The sequence below is a fragment of the Panicum virgatum genome, chromosome 3N (assembly GCF_016808335.1).
Source record: "Panicum virgatum strain AP13 chromosome 3N, P.virgatum_v5, whole genome shotgun sequence".
Lineage (NCBI taxonomy): Eukaryota > Viridiplantae > Streptophyta > Magnoliopsida > Poales > Poaceae > Panicum > Panicum virgatum.
Window position 1 is genome coordinate 34,142,714 of NC_053147.1, and position 15,833 is coordinate 34,158,546.

The 15,833-nt window shown below is 44.6% G+C and overlaps 1 protein-coding gene across 1 annotated transcript; it reads left to right on the forward strand.

The window, feature by feature from the left end:
• The first annotated feature begins 7,603 nt into the window (after positions 1-7,603).
• On the forward strand, positions 7,604-14,956 carry LOC120665794 (ran-binding protein 1 homolog a-like). Its single transcript, XM_039945472.1, has 5 exons — positions 7,604-7,726; positions 11,980-12,020; positions 12,138-12,271; positions 12,375-12,500; positions 14,374-14,956. Exons 1-5 carry the CDS (start codon positions 7,628-7,630, stop codon positions 14,559-14,561), a joined length of 588 nt encoding a protein of 195 aa, XP_039801406.1. The 5' UTR covers positions 7,604-7,627; the 3' UTR covers positions 14,562-14,956.
• The last annotated feature ends 877 nt before the right edge of the window (positions 14,957-15,833 follow it).

Below are 15,833 nucleotides of genomic sequence, written 5' to 3' on the forward strand. Positions count from 1 at the left end.
AGTTATGTTCTGTTGCCATAAAGCAGAAATACATATGTGGTGATTAGAAGCATTAAGTCACGTTCAAAATACTTTCTAGTAGGATACAATTGACGAGTAATTCATAGAATTTCTGGTGCAGAGCAAATAGCCCGGAATGTTTGGAGTAAAAATCGAACAAAATTCATAAGGCACACGAATAAATTGTAATACAGTAAAAGTGTCATTACATCAGATTATCAGTAGTTTAGTAGCAAAAGCACATTGAAAACATGTTTTCTTTCATCCCAATGAACTCTAGAACTTGGACAATTTGTGAAGTGGAGAATGGTGTCAGTCTTTAAAACTGGCATAAAAAACTTGAAGCCTTGTGCTGCTAAAATATAAGATTGACAAAATTAAAGGAGTGTCCCTCTGCATCACCTTATTAGACAAAGCACATAGTACATATGCGATCAAGTGCTTAGTACCTAATCAGCATGTCCCCACACGTACCTCCTTATTATGAGGATAGTTCAATTGCTTTCTTAATTTACTTCAGTGACATCCTTATTATTCAGACTGATTTTTTTTCAAATGATTCAATCTATCGATATGGTTTATTTCTTCAAAAAAATACTGCGATATCTAACTTTCTGAATTCTGAGTAACTGAAAATTTACTAAATCATCTATCCATAGCCTGCAAATGCATAAAGTTTGCTTCCATTAGGGCCCTCCTCCTCCCCCGCCAAAATCCTAGATCAGGATTAGCAGATCTAGATGAACAGGGTATTTGGAAGAATGGGAAGGGGCGTTACAAGGAGGAGTTGGAGGAGGAAGGGCTGGAAGAGTTTGTACCTGGATTTGCCACCAACGCTGGAGGAGGTCGCGAGGAGCACGAGCAGCACCGAGCTGCGCAGGAGGACGAAGCCCCGTCGGTTGGAAGGAGGGGCGCAGGTAGGAGGAGCGAGGAGGGTGAGGTGCAGGGAGGAGGGAGTCCCGTCGGGAGGAGGGTGCGGTGTCGAGCGCGCCGAGAGGATGAGCGCGGCGTCGCGTGCTGCAGGAGGGTGGTGCGGCGCAGCGATTCGTCGGGGCGAGGGAGCGGCAATGGCAGGGTGGTGCGGGCGTGGGCGGTTTTGGGGTGCTAAACCCATCGCGTGGGAGTGGGTGGGTAGGTGGGTGGGGGTGAGCGGCGCGCGACGCAAACCGGGGCGAGGCCGGGCGGGCAAAACCGGGTGCGTGGGGTGGTCCGGTCGGACGTTGGGTGGATGGCTCGGGTATGAAATATTTAAGATATTTCATACCCAGGATAGCCAGGATACCCAATAGACCTACTATATATATATATATAGTAGATTTATTGGGTAACCTGGATATGGAATAAGCATTCACCCGAGCCAACCCGTCGGTCCCGACCAGGCTCGACCTTGCGTCTGTTTTTTTTCATTCGGTTTTTTTACTGCCCGCCGGTTTTCCCCCACCTCCCCGTCCCCCAGCTCGCAAATAGATCGTGCCCTGCCCACGATCCTCCGTCCCATTCCTCCCGCCGGCGAAATAGATCCTCGCTCCATCCGTCCTCCCGCCGGCGATCCTCCGGTGATGCGTCGGGCGCCGCCCTCCCCCGTGCCTTCCAGCCTCGCCGGCTCTCGTCCCGCCCCTACAACACCCTGCTCCGCCGGACCCTGCGACACCCTCCGCCACCGGCTGCCATCGGCGGGCTTCCTGTCAGTGACTCTCGGGCTACCCCCGCGAAAGGCTGCGCAGCCGGAGCCCCTCCCGACCCGGCGAGGCACCCTCGCCTACTCCCCAATCTCGTGATTCGGGCCCTCCCGGGCGACCCTCTGGTGAGGCGCGGTCATGTCCCCCCTCTCGCCGTCCGGCGAGGTCCTACGCCGCCGGCTACCTACAGCCTCTGGACGTCAGCGCGTCGCCCTCCCTGACGCGCTCCTCCTCCTCGTTCTTGCCCGCCTCGGATCCACGGCCGAGGCTGCACGCACAAGTGGTGTCGCTCGGCGGTGGCGCCCGCTCTGGACCGAGCTCGACGTGCTGGTGTTCCGCCACATCGACCCCGACACGCTCACCGGCCTGCTTGCCAGGGCCAGGCACCCCAACCTCTGCCGCCTCGAGTTCTAGATCTCCCGTCTTGGCAGATGTCCTCGCTGCGCCGCCCCGCCTAGGAGCACAACCCGGAGGAGCACGTCTTCAATGTGGCCAGCCGGGACTACCTCGGCGTCCCGGCGCTCCCTCCTCCCTACGCCGTCCCCTCCCGATGGAGCTCCCCTCCTCCCGGCCCTATGGCGCTGCCTCCGCCTGACGCCGTGCCTCTTCCTGATGGTGCTCCCTCCTCCCAACTTGTGGTCCGTTCCGGACGCCGTTCCTCCCGTTGCTGATCCGGGGACTGGCGCTGCCCACCGCCTGCTGCTGGCCAGCCCCTGCTTGTTCCCGCATTCATGGAGACGATCTCAAGTTCCCAACGCCGCTCACTCCTCCCATCGCTGTTCCGCTAGTCCGATTCGCCCTCCCGTCTCCGGCGATCCTCCTCCAGCCTGCCTTCCTATCAGATGATTCCCCCACCGGCTCAAGGTCCCCTCCAATTTCCTCATGTTTTGTTGTTCCTATGATTAATTTTGCGCTGCCCGTTGAACACCATGGTCGCCGCTGCGGAGGTCTTGTAATTGGACAGGAACGCCTTTTAGAATTTTCTCATGTTAGTTTAGTGTTATGTCAGTCTCGGTTTCGTGAGATTGTAGAGAAGATTTAGCTCGAACACAATATTTAAGTTACATAAACCATTTGAACTTGTTGTGCACTTGTGCTAAACATGGGAAATGGATCTACTTGCTTTTTTTTCAAGAAATGTGTAAATTTACATGGAAATGCAGGATGAAAAATTCTCCTCTGCTTTATTCTTCATTTAGGCCCTGAGTCCTGACCATGTAACCCTACACAGGTTTCGTGTTGGTTGTGTTCATGAAACAGGAACTGATAATAATAAATGTAAAAGCAAACTATAGATGGAGAAACTTCGATTCCAGTCAGATATTCTTGACTGTTAATCTGCAAGCATGTGCTGATACTTGAGCCTGGGAAAAGGTTCAATTGCATGGTTATTTGTGTTATCTTAAAGAGCTTGCAGAATGCCAAATTATAGGCTATATGTTTTCAACTTGTATGTGCATAGTTCTGAATTAGAAGTGCTAATTAGAATAATATGCCGACGGAGGCTGACACCAGCCTGATTTTGATGTGCATTCGTGTGTCTAACACACTTTTTTCATTCCAGTAGTCATTATATGCATTTCAGATTTATCATGTAATGAATCCAACTCAACATTTTATTCCTTCAAGCGATAAGTTACTCTTAAGAATTTAGGTGACTGCTTAGGCGTTCACTCACTACCTTATTACCCCTCCATGATCATTAAAGTCATGGTTACGCATTGAAATCTGCTCATGGTTTATGCTGTCAGTCTTTGAATGCAACAAAAATGCTATTTACTGACTCTCACAAAAATCAACGTATGCAAATTGCAAAGTACCCATTTTTTATTACCACAACTATGATGAATTGGCTCTTGCAAAATCATTGTATTCACTTTTGTTACTACAATGTCGGTGGACCAGTTTTTACAAAATAATTGGGTTTTCTGTTCACAAATATAAGTTTTCTGCCCACATCTTTTTTTTATTCACAGACTACCATTGTTGGCCGTGGGTACCACCATTGCATAATGTATCATGTGAATTTTTTGGTGTTTATGATTGGGTCGAGTATTATTTATCACCTGAATTAAAGAATGCTTTTTAGTAGTTGCAACTTCACCATAAAGACTCTTAAAGGAATTCTGGTCGAAGTAACTATCTTTGTATTTTCAGTCTTAGCACCATTGAACTCTATTGAACCAGCATGCAGATGTGGGGAATCAGGCAGCGGTGACGGCATGGAGCTGGCAGTTGTGGGGGGTCCAACGACGACGGCATCAAGCAAGCTGCTACGAGGTTTCTGGAGGTGGGCAATGAGTTTCACATCACCGGATCGGCAAGTGCAGCTGCGTACAGTGGTGGAATTCCAGGTATAATACAGACAAATCTCATCCAGTTGTAGATCTTAGTCGATCTGATTGAGCCTAATGACTTCATGTGTACATCCAAAATTTGTAGAGATTGGACTAGCCAACCAAATATTTGGTACTAGGCCAAATCCTGGATCGTTTAATTGCCTAATGCCTTATATATGAGATCATATGTTCGGATCAATATACTTTGCTAATCTAACTCAAGAGAGGAAATAATAGTTCATTGTACTATATTTTGTCTGATAAATATGTCTTGTTCCATCTATATGCTTGTGATACATGCTCTATGCCTTTGATTGATTTCTGTGTAAACAATGATCTTTGGTGTTCAATGTTCTGCCAGGTGACGAAAGGAATAATAATTAAAATCTGGGCACACACTATTTGCACTATCAAACTCTGCAGCTAATGGAGGCATTACCAATTCATCAGGTCAAGGGAGATAACTGTAATTGTATTTGGGCATTAGTGGATTAGCTAGTATCTCATTCCCATCTTTCTCATGAACCAATTGCTAGTTCCTGTAACCGTGCAGTCTCACACTCAGTATTTTGAGGTACGATGCATCTCAGTTAGTTTAGCAATATGAGCCATGTTTGGTCCACCAGTGTGTGGTAGTCCAGAGATGCAATGCGCGCACATTTAGTTCTAGAAAATTCAACATTGCCTGGATTTTTTTGCTTTCAAAGGTTGCAACATAATAAAGGGAGAATCTTCATCCAAGTCAAACTTGAATTGCTCTTTGTAAGTTCGAAATTTTCAAGAAATACTTATATATTTTACTTGTTAATATTACTACGTGATGCTGCAGATACTAGAGGAAGGAGGTGAAGATACAGGAGTGGGTGAGTTGCCAGAAATCGAAATGACCAAGTGTGAAGCTGGCTGCTCAGTGCGGTGTGATTGTTGATGAGTTTATTGGTGCACAGAGATCATCTGATACAATCATCATAGGTGAGGCATCGAGCAGGCGCGTTGGAGCAAATTAGGATGATTGATATGATTCTCAGCATGTCAGTGCATTCGGATGTGCGGATAATCTATCCAGAAGTCTCTTAATGACTGCCTTCTTTGCAATGAAAATTCTGGAATACTGTGATGGTGAAGGTCATGGCTGCCTAAAGACTAATATAAATCTGGTAAGCACAGTATACTATTTCTTAAACTACATCCCATTTCTGCAATGCCCCAATTTTCTTGTTAAAATATTATAGTTATGCCTTCTTGCAGGCACGATCAGCTGGGATGAGGGATGAGATGCTGCATTACCGACGAGCTTCTCTAGTTTAGTATTGAAGAGTTCCACTTCCATTTAAATATTTATCTGAAGTATAGTGTGTGCTAGCTAGATCAGTGTCCCAGTGCCTCCTTTCATTGTCCATATATACATGTTACCCTGTTACACAAATTAACATGGTGAACAAATATGCTGCTAGTAAAGTCAGTCTGTTGTATTCGATGGTGTTCTTCTGCATATCCGCGACACATTCTCTTGCGAATTCTTTTGCCAACGCATTTTTCGAATACAATGTTCGGAGATGGAGACAGGCAGAGATAGCGTTTCCAAAATTTAGCGATCATTTTCCTCCATCGATTAGGATTTATTTAGGAAGGATGCTTGGCGAAGACAGGAACGATGCTTGCCGGAGACGTGCGCGCGTGCGACTGAGAGAAAAAAAACAAGCACTGCCTGCTCGGTCCATGTACATGTCGGTCAAGACTCAAGAAACAAAAAAACCAGACGCGCTCGCTTCTATGCGTGCGAAAACCAGATGCACTCGCTTCTGTGCGTGCAGGTGAGCCGCGTCGGAACGGCTCGTGCTCGAAGAAAAACTGCTAGCGGGCTGCGCTAGGGGGGCGCTCGGGTGCGCGCCGCCGGTTGGCTCGGGTATGGAATAATATTCCATACCCAGGGTAGAGATTAGCTCTATATATATATCACTTTTCAACAAATATTTTATAAAAATAAGTAGTCAAAATTATATTTTGGAGACCGTGTCACTGTTCTAGACATCTTATATTTCTTATATGGAGGGAGTAGTGTATTTTTTTTCAAAGAAAAATACATTATTTATCCTCGTAAAAACAAACCATACACAAACCCCGGCTATTAGATCTCCTCTAAAGCTATGAGCTAGTACCTAGCTCTAAGCTTTTTAAGAGACAAATCTTCCAATGATCTAGATCATAGCATCTAACTCATAATATGAATAATCCCACACGTCATTCTTCTGTAATCTTGGAATTTCTATAATCTTGAAAATTGTGTATTTCTTTAATAAGGGATAGCTCTTCACTTTTGGTACTATTCATCGATTAAACAATTATATAAGCTAGTAGCTAAGAACCTGTCTTTGGAGGATGAAACATCTCCAGCATCATCTTATAAAATTAGTCTCAGTGTTCTATTTTATTGGCACAGTTATCTAGACTAAGAACTAGGTAACTGTGTCAGATGAGTTTCATGATGATAAAATTTTTCTTACATCTCATGGAACTATATCTTTCTCTCTTCTTATCATATCAGTAAAATTGATAATATTTAATGGAATAAATTTTTTCACGAAATTCTCATTAAGACTGGTTAGAGCATGGCTAATAGTCCCAGCCGGCAGCCGGCTGGGAGCACATTGGCACAATGGCGGGCCCCGCTGCTGCAACGCTGCTCAACCAATCACCGCCCGTGCAGCGCGTCTCCGCCCGCTGAGGCCGGCGTTTTGCGAGCCGCCCGCTGCCTTCTCTCTCCTCCTCCCACATCGGATGTTGCTCGCTCCCAGCCGGCCATTATACCTGCTCTTAAGAAGAAGTACCTGCAATAAATGGTTGCTGTTTTCCAACCCGCGTTCTCCGCACGCAGCCATCCAAAAGAAATCCCAATCTTTCTGCCAGTGGCCCCACCCTCTGCTGGCGTGCCTCCCCTTTGGCCTTCGTTCACAAAACCCTAGCACGCGAGCGCAGCTAGCCCTCTACCCAAAGCTTCTGGAGACATCTTCTCGTCTCCCTCCCGCCGTCGCGTCCTCTTCGAATCGAGTCTGTTGACACAGAATTGCGCCAAACACACTTGAATGCGCTAGAACGCGCGACGATCGTCAAAACGATCAACACAGTGAAAACCCTGGGCGGACCGGTCTGACCGGTTTCGCCGACCGGTCTGACCGGTGCAGGCAGGGAACTCGCGAAGACCTAGAACAGCGAGCTCGGGAGGGACCCCGTCGGAGCTTGTGATCGTAGGGTTGCTCTGAGGTCGGTAGGCCACTCAGAACGTCTTCAAATGCCGTCGAGACGAAGGAAGAAAGCAATCTAGGGTTGGAAAAGACTAGGGTTTGAGAGATAAAAGTAATGCTATTTTTGTATTGATTCGATTGGGAATAACCTTAGTCGGCCTTAGTCTTTATATTTATAGGCCGGGGAAGACGTATCCCTTCACTGAGTAGGATTACACGAGGACTCTTTACAAAAACCCTAATTCTACTTGGACTGTACAGACCAGACCGGTCTGACCGGTCGGCCCGACTAGTCAGACCGGTCGACCTCAGCAGATGCCAAATTTGGCTGTCAACAGAGTCGAGAAGCGTCACGATCAACCAACCCATGGCAGACAAGGAGCTCGTCGCCGTGCGCCCCAAGGTGGCCGAGGAGGAGGACACGGGCGCCCAGGTGGCCCCCATCGTTCGGCTCGTGGAGATCACCGTCACTGTGGCGGAACCACCCAAAACTACTGGGCCCGGGTGCACTGATCTTTGTTGCTAAGCAACTCTGACCCAAATTGGCACTCACCGGTAGTTCCTCGAGTGAAGCCTCGATAAAAGTCACACTATTCCAGGATCAGCAGACAACACTCACACGAAGGTGAGCCCAGAGATTACAACACAGATCATCTCATACATCTCAGAGTTTGCAGCGGAAAGAAAATTTATTACAAACTATGTTCAGAGTAGCAAAGTACTACAGAAGTCGGAACTACACAAATTATTCATGTCTTATTATTGTAGCGGAAGGAGTAAACGACTACTAGCGAAAAGTGTGACGCATCGATAAAGCCCATACGAAAAGCGTCACTCAGCGGGAGGGTGGTCAGCACCAGCTGAAGGGCCGTCCCACTCAACAGACCGGCCCGGAGGCAAGGTACACGGCCAAGTAAGACTCGCAAATAGATCTTCGAAGTTAGTACCTGAAAAACAGTGCCACAAGCAAGGCTGAGTATACTAATACTCAGCAAGACTTACCCGTCAACGGATATAACATAGTCCGATAACTAGACATGCAAGGCTTTTTGGTTGGTGGGGTTTGTTTTGCCAAAAACGCCACTAAGGGTCGATCCTTACTTTCAGGTTTTACTTAGCCATTTTCTAGTGGGGGTTAACCAGTCTATGTTTGCAACTAACTCTACTCAAACATGGTAGAGCATACATTTAATCATACAGCAGTATTATCAACATTTGTTCCACTTGTTACTCTGTGTGACCGAAAACATTAAGCAATCTCATGCCGTGAGAGGCGGACGATTCTGAATCGAATTTCAACCTGGCCAGGGGAACCTAACACACACACATGGGGATCGACGCCGCTTTCGCCCACGCAACTTTTCCCCTTTCTTTCCAGTCCGTGGATCCGGGGCACCCTCCCCGACTACAGAGTCCGACCACTCTGCACCCGTACGTCGCGACAAAAAAATATAAACCCTACTTCTACCAAGAGGGTGCAAAGGTCGTTCCACTCGCCGGTCCAATCAGGTACTTAAGCTTACCGATTACCATATTTCTCGGCATGTGGCTAGTACTTTCAAACGCTTAACGAAATGAGCCACACACCGCGACCTTAACCATTTTTTACTACACCAGCGGGGTATCACAACTACACAACCCCGCCCGTTGTCCTTATATTTCAGCAGGAATTAAAGTCAGTAAAATTCCTATTTGCTCGCGAGAGGCAGGAAACCCCTCGACTTCTACCGTACCTAATTAGCATGGCATCTAGTCGATAAAAAGATCCGGGTATCAAACATAGGTACCTAGGGATCATGCATCTAAGGTTTTCGATCAACGCCTAGAAAACTTAAATGCAGAAATAAACTTATTACAACACATTATAAATAGCTAGATGAATAATAACTCAGAAAATAGTGGGATTATGCACCGGGGCTTGCCTTCTTGGGCACTATCAGGTAGAAAAACCTCTGAGGCTTGGCCCAGGTCTTGAGCTATGCTAGCACAGTTCAAATTAACTTCCTGGTCAACACGAGAGTCCGCGGGGCACCAGCTCGTATTCTCTGTTAGCAAGATTAACCGCTTCTATATGCAATGCAAGATTATGAGTTACTCATGGATAACGATTTCTTTCCTTCACGATAAAATTGTAGTTCAACAAAAAGTTAATTCAGTGATGATCTCAACATTTCATTTCATAGGCAGTCATTTATGGAGTAGTAAACACAACTATGTTTCTTCATGAATGAGTGTGGGGTTTGGTTTTCATTTTATCATTAAAACATAGCATGCTTTCACTATTTCATAACAACAAATCTACTCAGGAGCTAGTGAAGAAAAATTAAAGTAGCACAGATCATATACTCTAGCATCTATGGTATAGTTTTCAGCATCTAAACATAAAGCAATTAACCATAACAATCATGTAAGTAGATTACTCTAGTTGCTTCACCTTTTTGCACAGAACGTTTGACATGGGTTCTGGTGCTACAAATTTTACGGGAGCATCTACCTAGCATCTACTTAGTACTGTAATTTTTCCAGATTTTATATACTTATACATCAGAGGTGACAAAATGAAAAAATTTAGCAAGCTTTTAAATAAGATTAATTCTACAGAGAGTTATACTATGGATATGGTTCTCAAATTTTTACCAGAGCCTAGTCATGAGCTAATCAAACTCCATAAAAATTATCAAGCTTCATATAAACTAGATAAATTAGTTATACATTTAACTTATCATGACTTAGCATAAATTTTTCAAGGTTCATTTGATCAGTATTGCAAGTGAACTTTTTATTATAGCGAGCATAAACTCTAACTAAGAACATGTCCTAAAATCTTGATCAGATACGTCTTAGATTACTTAGAACAAAAATGGTAAATCTAACCCTAAGATGCTAAGCATTATTTTTAACTAAAGGAAAACTCAGTAAGTGTAGCTCAAAATTTTCAGGCAGGATCATAGAACTAAAGTGAGACTTCAGAAATAAATATAGATTTTTCTGAGCATAAAAACTATATATGATGAATTAAGTTGATTAAACAAGCATTACACATGGTATATAGCAAATGAACTCTAATAAATCTGAAATTTATGGATTAACAAGGTTTCAGTTACACATGCATGCAGCAGAAATTCCAGAGCAAGTTTAGGTACATGTTTTCCAGTATTAAATCCTGAAATTCAACAATAGATTAGAGAATCTTGATTGTTCCAACATGATAACTATTTTGGTTGGGTGCCATCTTTTTACTGTGAGCTTAATATTCCATCAGTGATAACATATTCAAAAATCAAGGTCGTTTGTTGTGTGGAACTTCCTGAACATGCATGGGTTGATTTTCTTATTCTTTTTCCTAGATTAAATTTGGTAGAGTTTCTGCTGACTTCACTGTTACAAAACATGTAGATCTTGTTACAAGAATTCCAGATCAGTTGAGTTTGCATTTTTATGATTTTTCTGTGATTTGTTTAGCATTTTAGAATTTCACTAACAAACACTGGAAATCTTGCAAACACACCCTTGAGCGAAAAAAATAAATTACAACCGGGTCTTTCGCCGGCCTTCTCCGCCGTTGCATCTTGCCGGTGGTGTTCTGCTAGGCAGGGCTTACCGGGGCTGCAACGGGGAGGCGCGTGAGAGAGAGGAGGTCGAGGAACACCTACCCAGGTCGGCGTTCGAGTGCACGGTGACTGGAAACAAACTCGTCGGCGTCAATGGCGGAGGTGAAGTTCGGGTTGTCGGCGTTGTAGGCGAAGGAGGGCTCGGGGTAGAGGAACATCACATGCACGAGCGCCGCGAGAGCATGAGGAAGCTCCTGGGGTAGCTCTCGTGCACGGTCTCCCTCTGGGTTGGCCGGTCCGCGCAAGCTAGATCTCGCCGGTCATGGCGGACGGTGGAGGAAGGGGAAGGAGAAAGGGGGTCGCGCGACTGCGGGCCTTGGGTCCTCTTTATAGGCCGGAGAGCACCTGGGTGAGGCTATTGGCGTCTGGGGGAGGTCGATTTGGTCCGGGGCGACTCGACGGCGAGCGGGCGGAGCGAGCAGGAGGCGAGCTGCATGGCGGGGCGGCGTGGCGGCTCGGGAGTGCGCCGAGGACGCGTGTTAGCGTGGGGAGGTGCCAAGGGGCAGGCCAGGTGGCGTTGGAGAGCTCCCCTGGGTCCACTTGGCCGCGGACGCGCCGTGGACGAGGTCCACTGGCGGCGTACGGTGGGCGGCGGGCGAAACAGAGCAGCCGAGAGGGAAGAGATGGAGGTGAGGGCCTATCTGCGATTTCTAAAAGTTCAGGGACCTCTCGGTAAACCAAAAATATCCCTACTTAGAGGGCTCAAACGAAAAAGTGTCGAATACCAAACTTGCATAACTTTTCAAGATCTACAACTTTTGTGTTATGCAAATTTTCATTTAAAACTCACATTTTGAATTATTTGTAAATTTTCAAACTTGCACAAAGGGCTTTGGTTTTATTCAGTTTTTGGTTGGTTTTTTGCTGAAGTTCAATTGAGCACATGTCAATTGAAGTACCTCTCATGAGCCAACTAAATTTTTGTGCACATTTTTTAATGGAAATCTGAGTAGCTTTTCACTCCTTTTTCTTTCTCCTTTAATTTCTTTTGTATACTTTGACTTTTATTTGACCTCTCCCCTTTGAATTAATTTCCCACATTTTTCCTTTAATTTTTAATTGGGTACAGTGATCTGTATTTAAGTGTATTGACACCTGAGGTGTCACAGTCACCACCGGCGAGGAGGACGAGGATGTACTCCTCGACATGTCAGATGCCCCACTTTCCCCTCCTATGGTCCTTTATGCGCGCGATTGCCCTCGCCTCGGCTCGATTCGGTCCTGATTTGAGTTGGTTGGGTTTCGCAGGAAGGCAAAGCTCTACAGGTTCGACAAGGACGACAATCAGTGGAAGGAGCGGGGCACGGGCACTGTAAAGCTCTTAAAGCATAAGGAGACCGGCAAGGTCTGCCTCCTCATGCGCCAGGCCAAGACGCTCAAGATCTACGCCAACCACCTTTGTATCCCCCTTCTCTCTATTTGAAATTCGCCATCGGGATTTGATTGGTGCTGTTCTTTGATCCCAAAGAGTTGCGATCCTGATGCCACGTGTTGTGTTTGCAGTGGTCTCCACCATGAAGATGCAAGAGCACGCCGGCAGTGACAAGTCGTGCGTCTGGCACGCCGCGGATTTTGCTGATGGTGAGCTTAAGGAGGAGATGTTCGCTATCCGGTTTGGCTCTGTAGAGAGTGAGTTCTTCTACCTCCTAGTTCGATCGGTATCTTGTCCCAACTGTATGTTTGACATTATAGAGCTTTCAAGTCTCGTTGTTCTAAAACTTAATCTGATCGTATGGGCTGTGAGGTTGTCCTGCACTTAAGATGATAATAGGATGCTTGCAAGTATGCCTTCCCCTTGCCAGTTATTGCAAAGTGACCAAACTAATTCAAGCTGTTCTATCAATTGATGCTTAAGAAGCAATTTTGTGTACTAAATTTTCATCTTTTATGATTTCTTATTTTATCCATTGTTTGGTTTTGCAAAACTAATTATTTTTGGAAAATGAGGATTTGCTTAATTTCCAAGCCTCGGCATAAATAAGTTGATTTGTTCTTGTGCTGTAGCATGTGTAAATACTAAAATCTCACACAAGACCAAATTACTTATATTTGCTACAAGGCAGGGTGATTGGATGGGCACTGGACATTGATTTTTTCTTTTAACATGAGAATCCACTAATTTCATGGTTTGTTAGTTGCACCGCTTTAGTATTTACACTGTACCACTATCCTGTCATGGGACTTAATGTGTCGTCGGTCGAAAAGGGACTTGATCATGTCATATCACCAGAGGTGTGCCATGTGGTATGATCAATTGATTACAATTAATTTATCATTTGCTTAGTTTACCCACCATAACGCCATATTTGCATAGTACCTTTTTACCAGTTATTTGTCTTCATGTCGAATTTACGTGATCAAATTTTACCCTAAAACATCCAAAGTTTTAACAAGCCTTGGCTCCTACCACACTGTACCCTCCATATAGCTTTTTATTTTTTTTCTTTTGTCTTATAACATTGTGAATTCATGAGCGGTCCACACGAGAAATACCTTGACTGTTGTGGACGAGCATATATGTAATTATTACTTGATTTGCAGAATTCCAGAAGTACATATATCAGGGTCTGGTAGTATAGCTATAGCCACCTGTTGACAACCTATAGTGTAGTAGGTTGGCGCTTGCGTATGAGTATATATGTAGTTCTTACTTGATTTGCAGAATTCTAGAAGTACATATATCAGGGTCTGGTAGTATAGCCACCTGTTGCCAACCTGTAGTGTAGTTGGTTGGCACTTGCCAGTTGCAGTTCTTGAGGACGGCTCACAAACTCATTCTATATTTCTGTTTTGGCAATATAGTATTTGTTTGATTGCTGCTCTAGATTTGAAGAGAATGGTTTTTACAAATTGTTCAATGTCTTCTTTTTGTGCGTCCCGAGTCCAAATGAGTTCCTACTGGCAGTCACGGGTATTAACTTTGTTTTATCAGCATTCTCCTTATTATTAAATATGTTCTCATGTATGCTTTGTGTTGGCCCCAGTTTGGTGGTAGTTCTGTTAGTGCAAACTAGCCAAATATTTGTTGTTAACCTCCTAACTGGCTAAGTATTTATTAATTACAGTGTAATATTATGTTAGTGATGTTTTCTGTCATTTTTAGTGCTATGGCGTTGCCTATGGTATACTTCTGTCTTTTGTTGTGTGTTTCTCCTCTAGTTGCAACCACTTCACTGCTTTAATTTCACTGTTAATTGGTGTAGTTGAATCTTGGTACAGGTGTAACATTTTTACTGCAATACATTAGCGCAGCATATTACCTGGATTGTGATCTCATGTTTAGACTATGTAGTGTTTTACCCCCTTGGATAAGTTTATTTAGAAAGATGCGCAGTTCTGTGTTCTATGTCCCGCCAGTCATGTTATGGTGTCTGTTAGTCGAGTGCTCCTTTTTCTTTTCCTCTTCTGTTCGTTGCCAAATTTATAGTCATTGGCACTTATAGGATCTTACTGAATTTCATGAAGTTATGCTGACATCAATGTCCCTTTGATCTCATTATAGACTGCAAGAAGTTCAAGGACTTAGTTGATGAGATTGCTGAGTCTCTTGCAAAGGATGAAGGCAAGGTAAATGAAGATGGTTCATCCACAGCAGGATTGCTGGAGAAGCTCACCGTGAGTGAGAGCAAATCTGAGGAAGGTGTGAAGGGGGAAGCAGTAACCAAATCCGAGGCTACCGCATCTGAGTAGTTGGCACTGCAGAGAAGATTGCCTGGTGGTGAGTCAGTTTATCTGTCCTCGCAAGTGGAAGTTTGGTACTTGGTACCCATGAAATATGCTGCTATCCTTTGGGGTGAGTCGGAGCAGAGTCATCGAGTCTTCTTCTAAAGCGCTCTCCTGTCTGGGTAGCCTCCATTGTTTTAAAAGGTTACCGTTCAGAGTTCAAGGTTGGCGTTTGGATTTGGTCTAGTCTGGGCTTGATTTTGTTGAAAACTTGAAGTCCATTGGTATCAGTCGCCAACGTTTGGTATGTGAGTTTGCAAGTATTTCGCTGCATGGATCGTTATGGACTGCGTTAAATTTGTATAAGATGCATCATCTATTTTTATTTGTGTTATATTACAATACTTTTTTCATACTATTTACAACTTATGTCAACGCAAGTCACGGGGAGTTAAGTTAGATCAGGTGTCTTATCTCATATTTATACATGTGATTTTGTATGTACAAGTTTCCTACGCTGGAAATGGTTCTTCGAAGGCACAGGAAATTTCATCATGCAAAGTCAAAAATTGTACAAGGAAAACAAAATAGAAACTGGCACTTGAATGGTTGCGGGTTCAATTGTTCATGGATGATCCGCAATCCACAATTATTAAGGTGCAAGTTTCTTATTTTTGTTTCTTCTTGCATAAATTTTTATTTAACCATAAACTTTGCATGATAGTAGTTTACATGCTCTATTCATTTATATTTTTGGATAATTTTTTGATGCCTAAATTTAGATGTAATTAAATTTGGTAATGCAATAACATCTAAAGGGCGGCAACTCTTCGAGTATCGCTGGTTGTGCAATCCCTTGCCGCTAATTACAATTTACACACTAATAATGCACCCAGTTACCGGCTCGAGGGTGTTTGGTTTCCTTTTCCATCTCATTCTCCTCTCTTTTGTTTGGTATTAGGTGGATTTGGGTTAGGGATATATTTGCTCTATTTGATACGATTATAAGTTCCTTATACGATTATATTGGCAAAACAACGTGAAGACCGATTCCCTCCAACGTGCTCCTAAGCTTGCGTATCTGGTAAGCGATCATTTTTTTCCTCCTATACCCTCCACTCCATCTCCCTCAGTCCAAATCTCCCTCTCCCTCTGCTGCCTCCTTGCACTCTGGCGTGGCGCGCCGGTTGTCGCCCAACACATCCCTCCGCACCTGTCGGGTGTCATCCCCTCCCCGACCAAGGATCTGCATTGCTGTCGCTCCTAAGCTTGTGTGCATTGTCGTAGGATCAAGAACAC

What these genes read in the sequence shown, in the direction of transcription:
- LOC120665794 (XM_039945472.1), top strand. Translation starts at nt 7,628, where the DNA reads ATGGCAGACAAGGAGCTCGTCGCCGTGCGCCCCAAGGTGGCCGAGGAG. An exon ending in GAGGATGTACTCCTCGACAT is followed by an intron (nt 12,021 to 12,137) that starts GTCAGATGCCCC and finishes AAAGCTCTACAG; the next exon opens with GTTCGACAAGGACGACAATC. An exon ending in CCGGTTTGGCTCTGTAGAGA is followed by an intron (nt 12,501 to 14,373) that starts GTGAGTTCTTCT and finishes ATCTCATTATAG; the next exon opens with ACTGCAAGAAGTTCAAGGAC.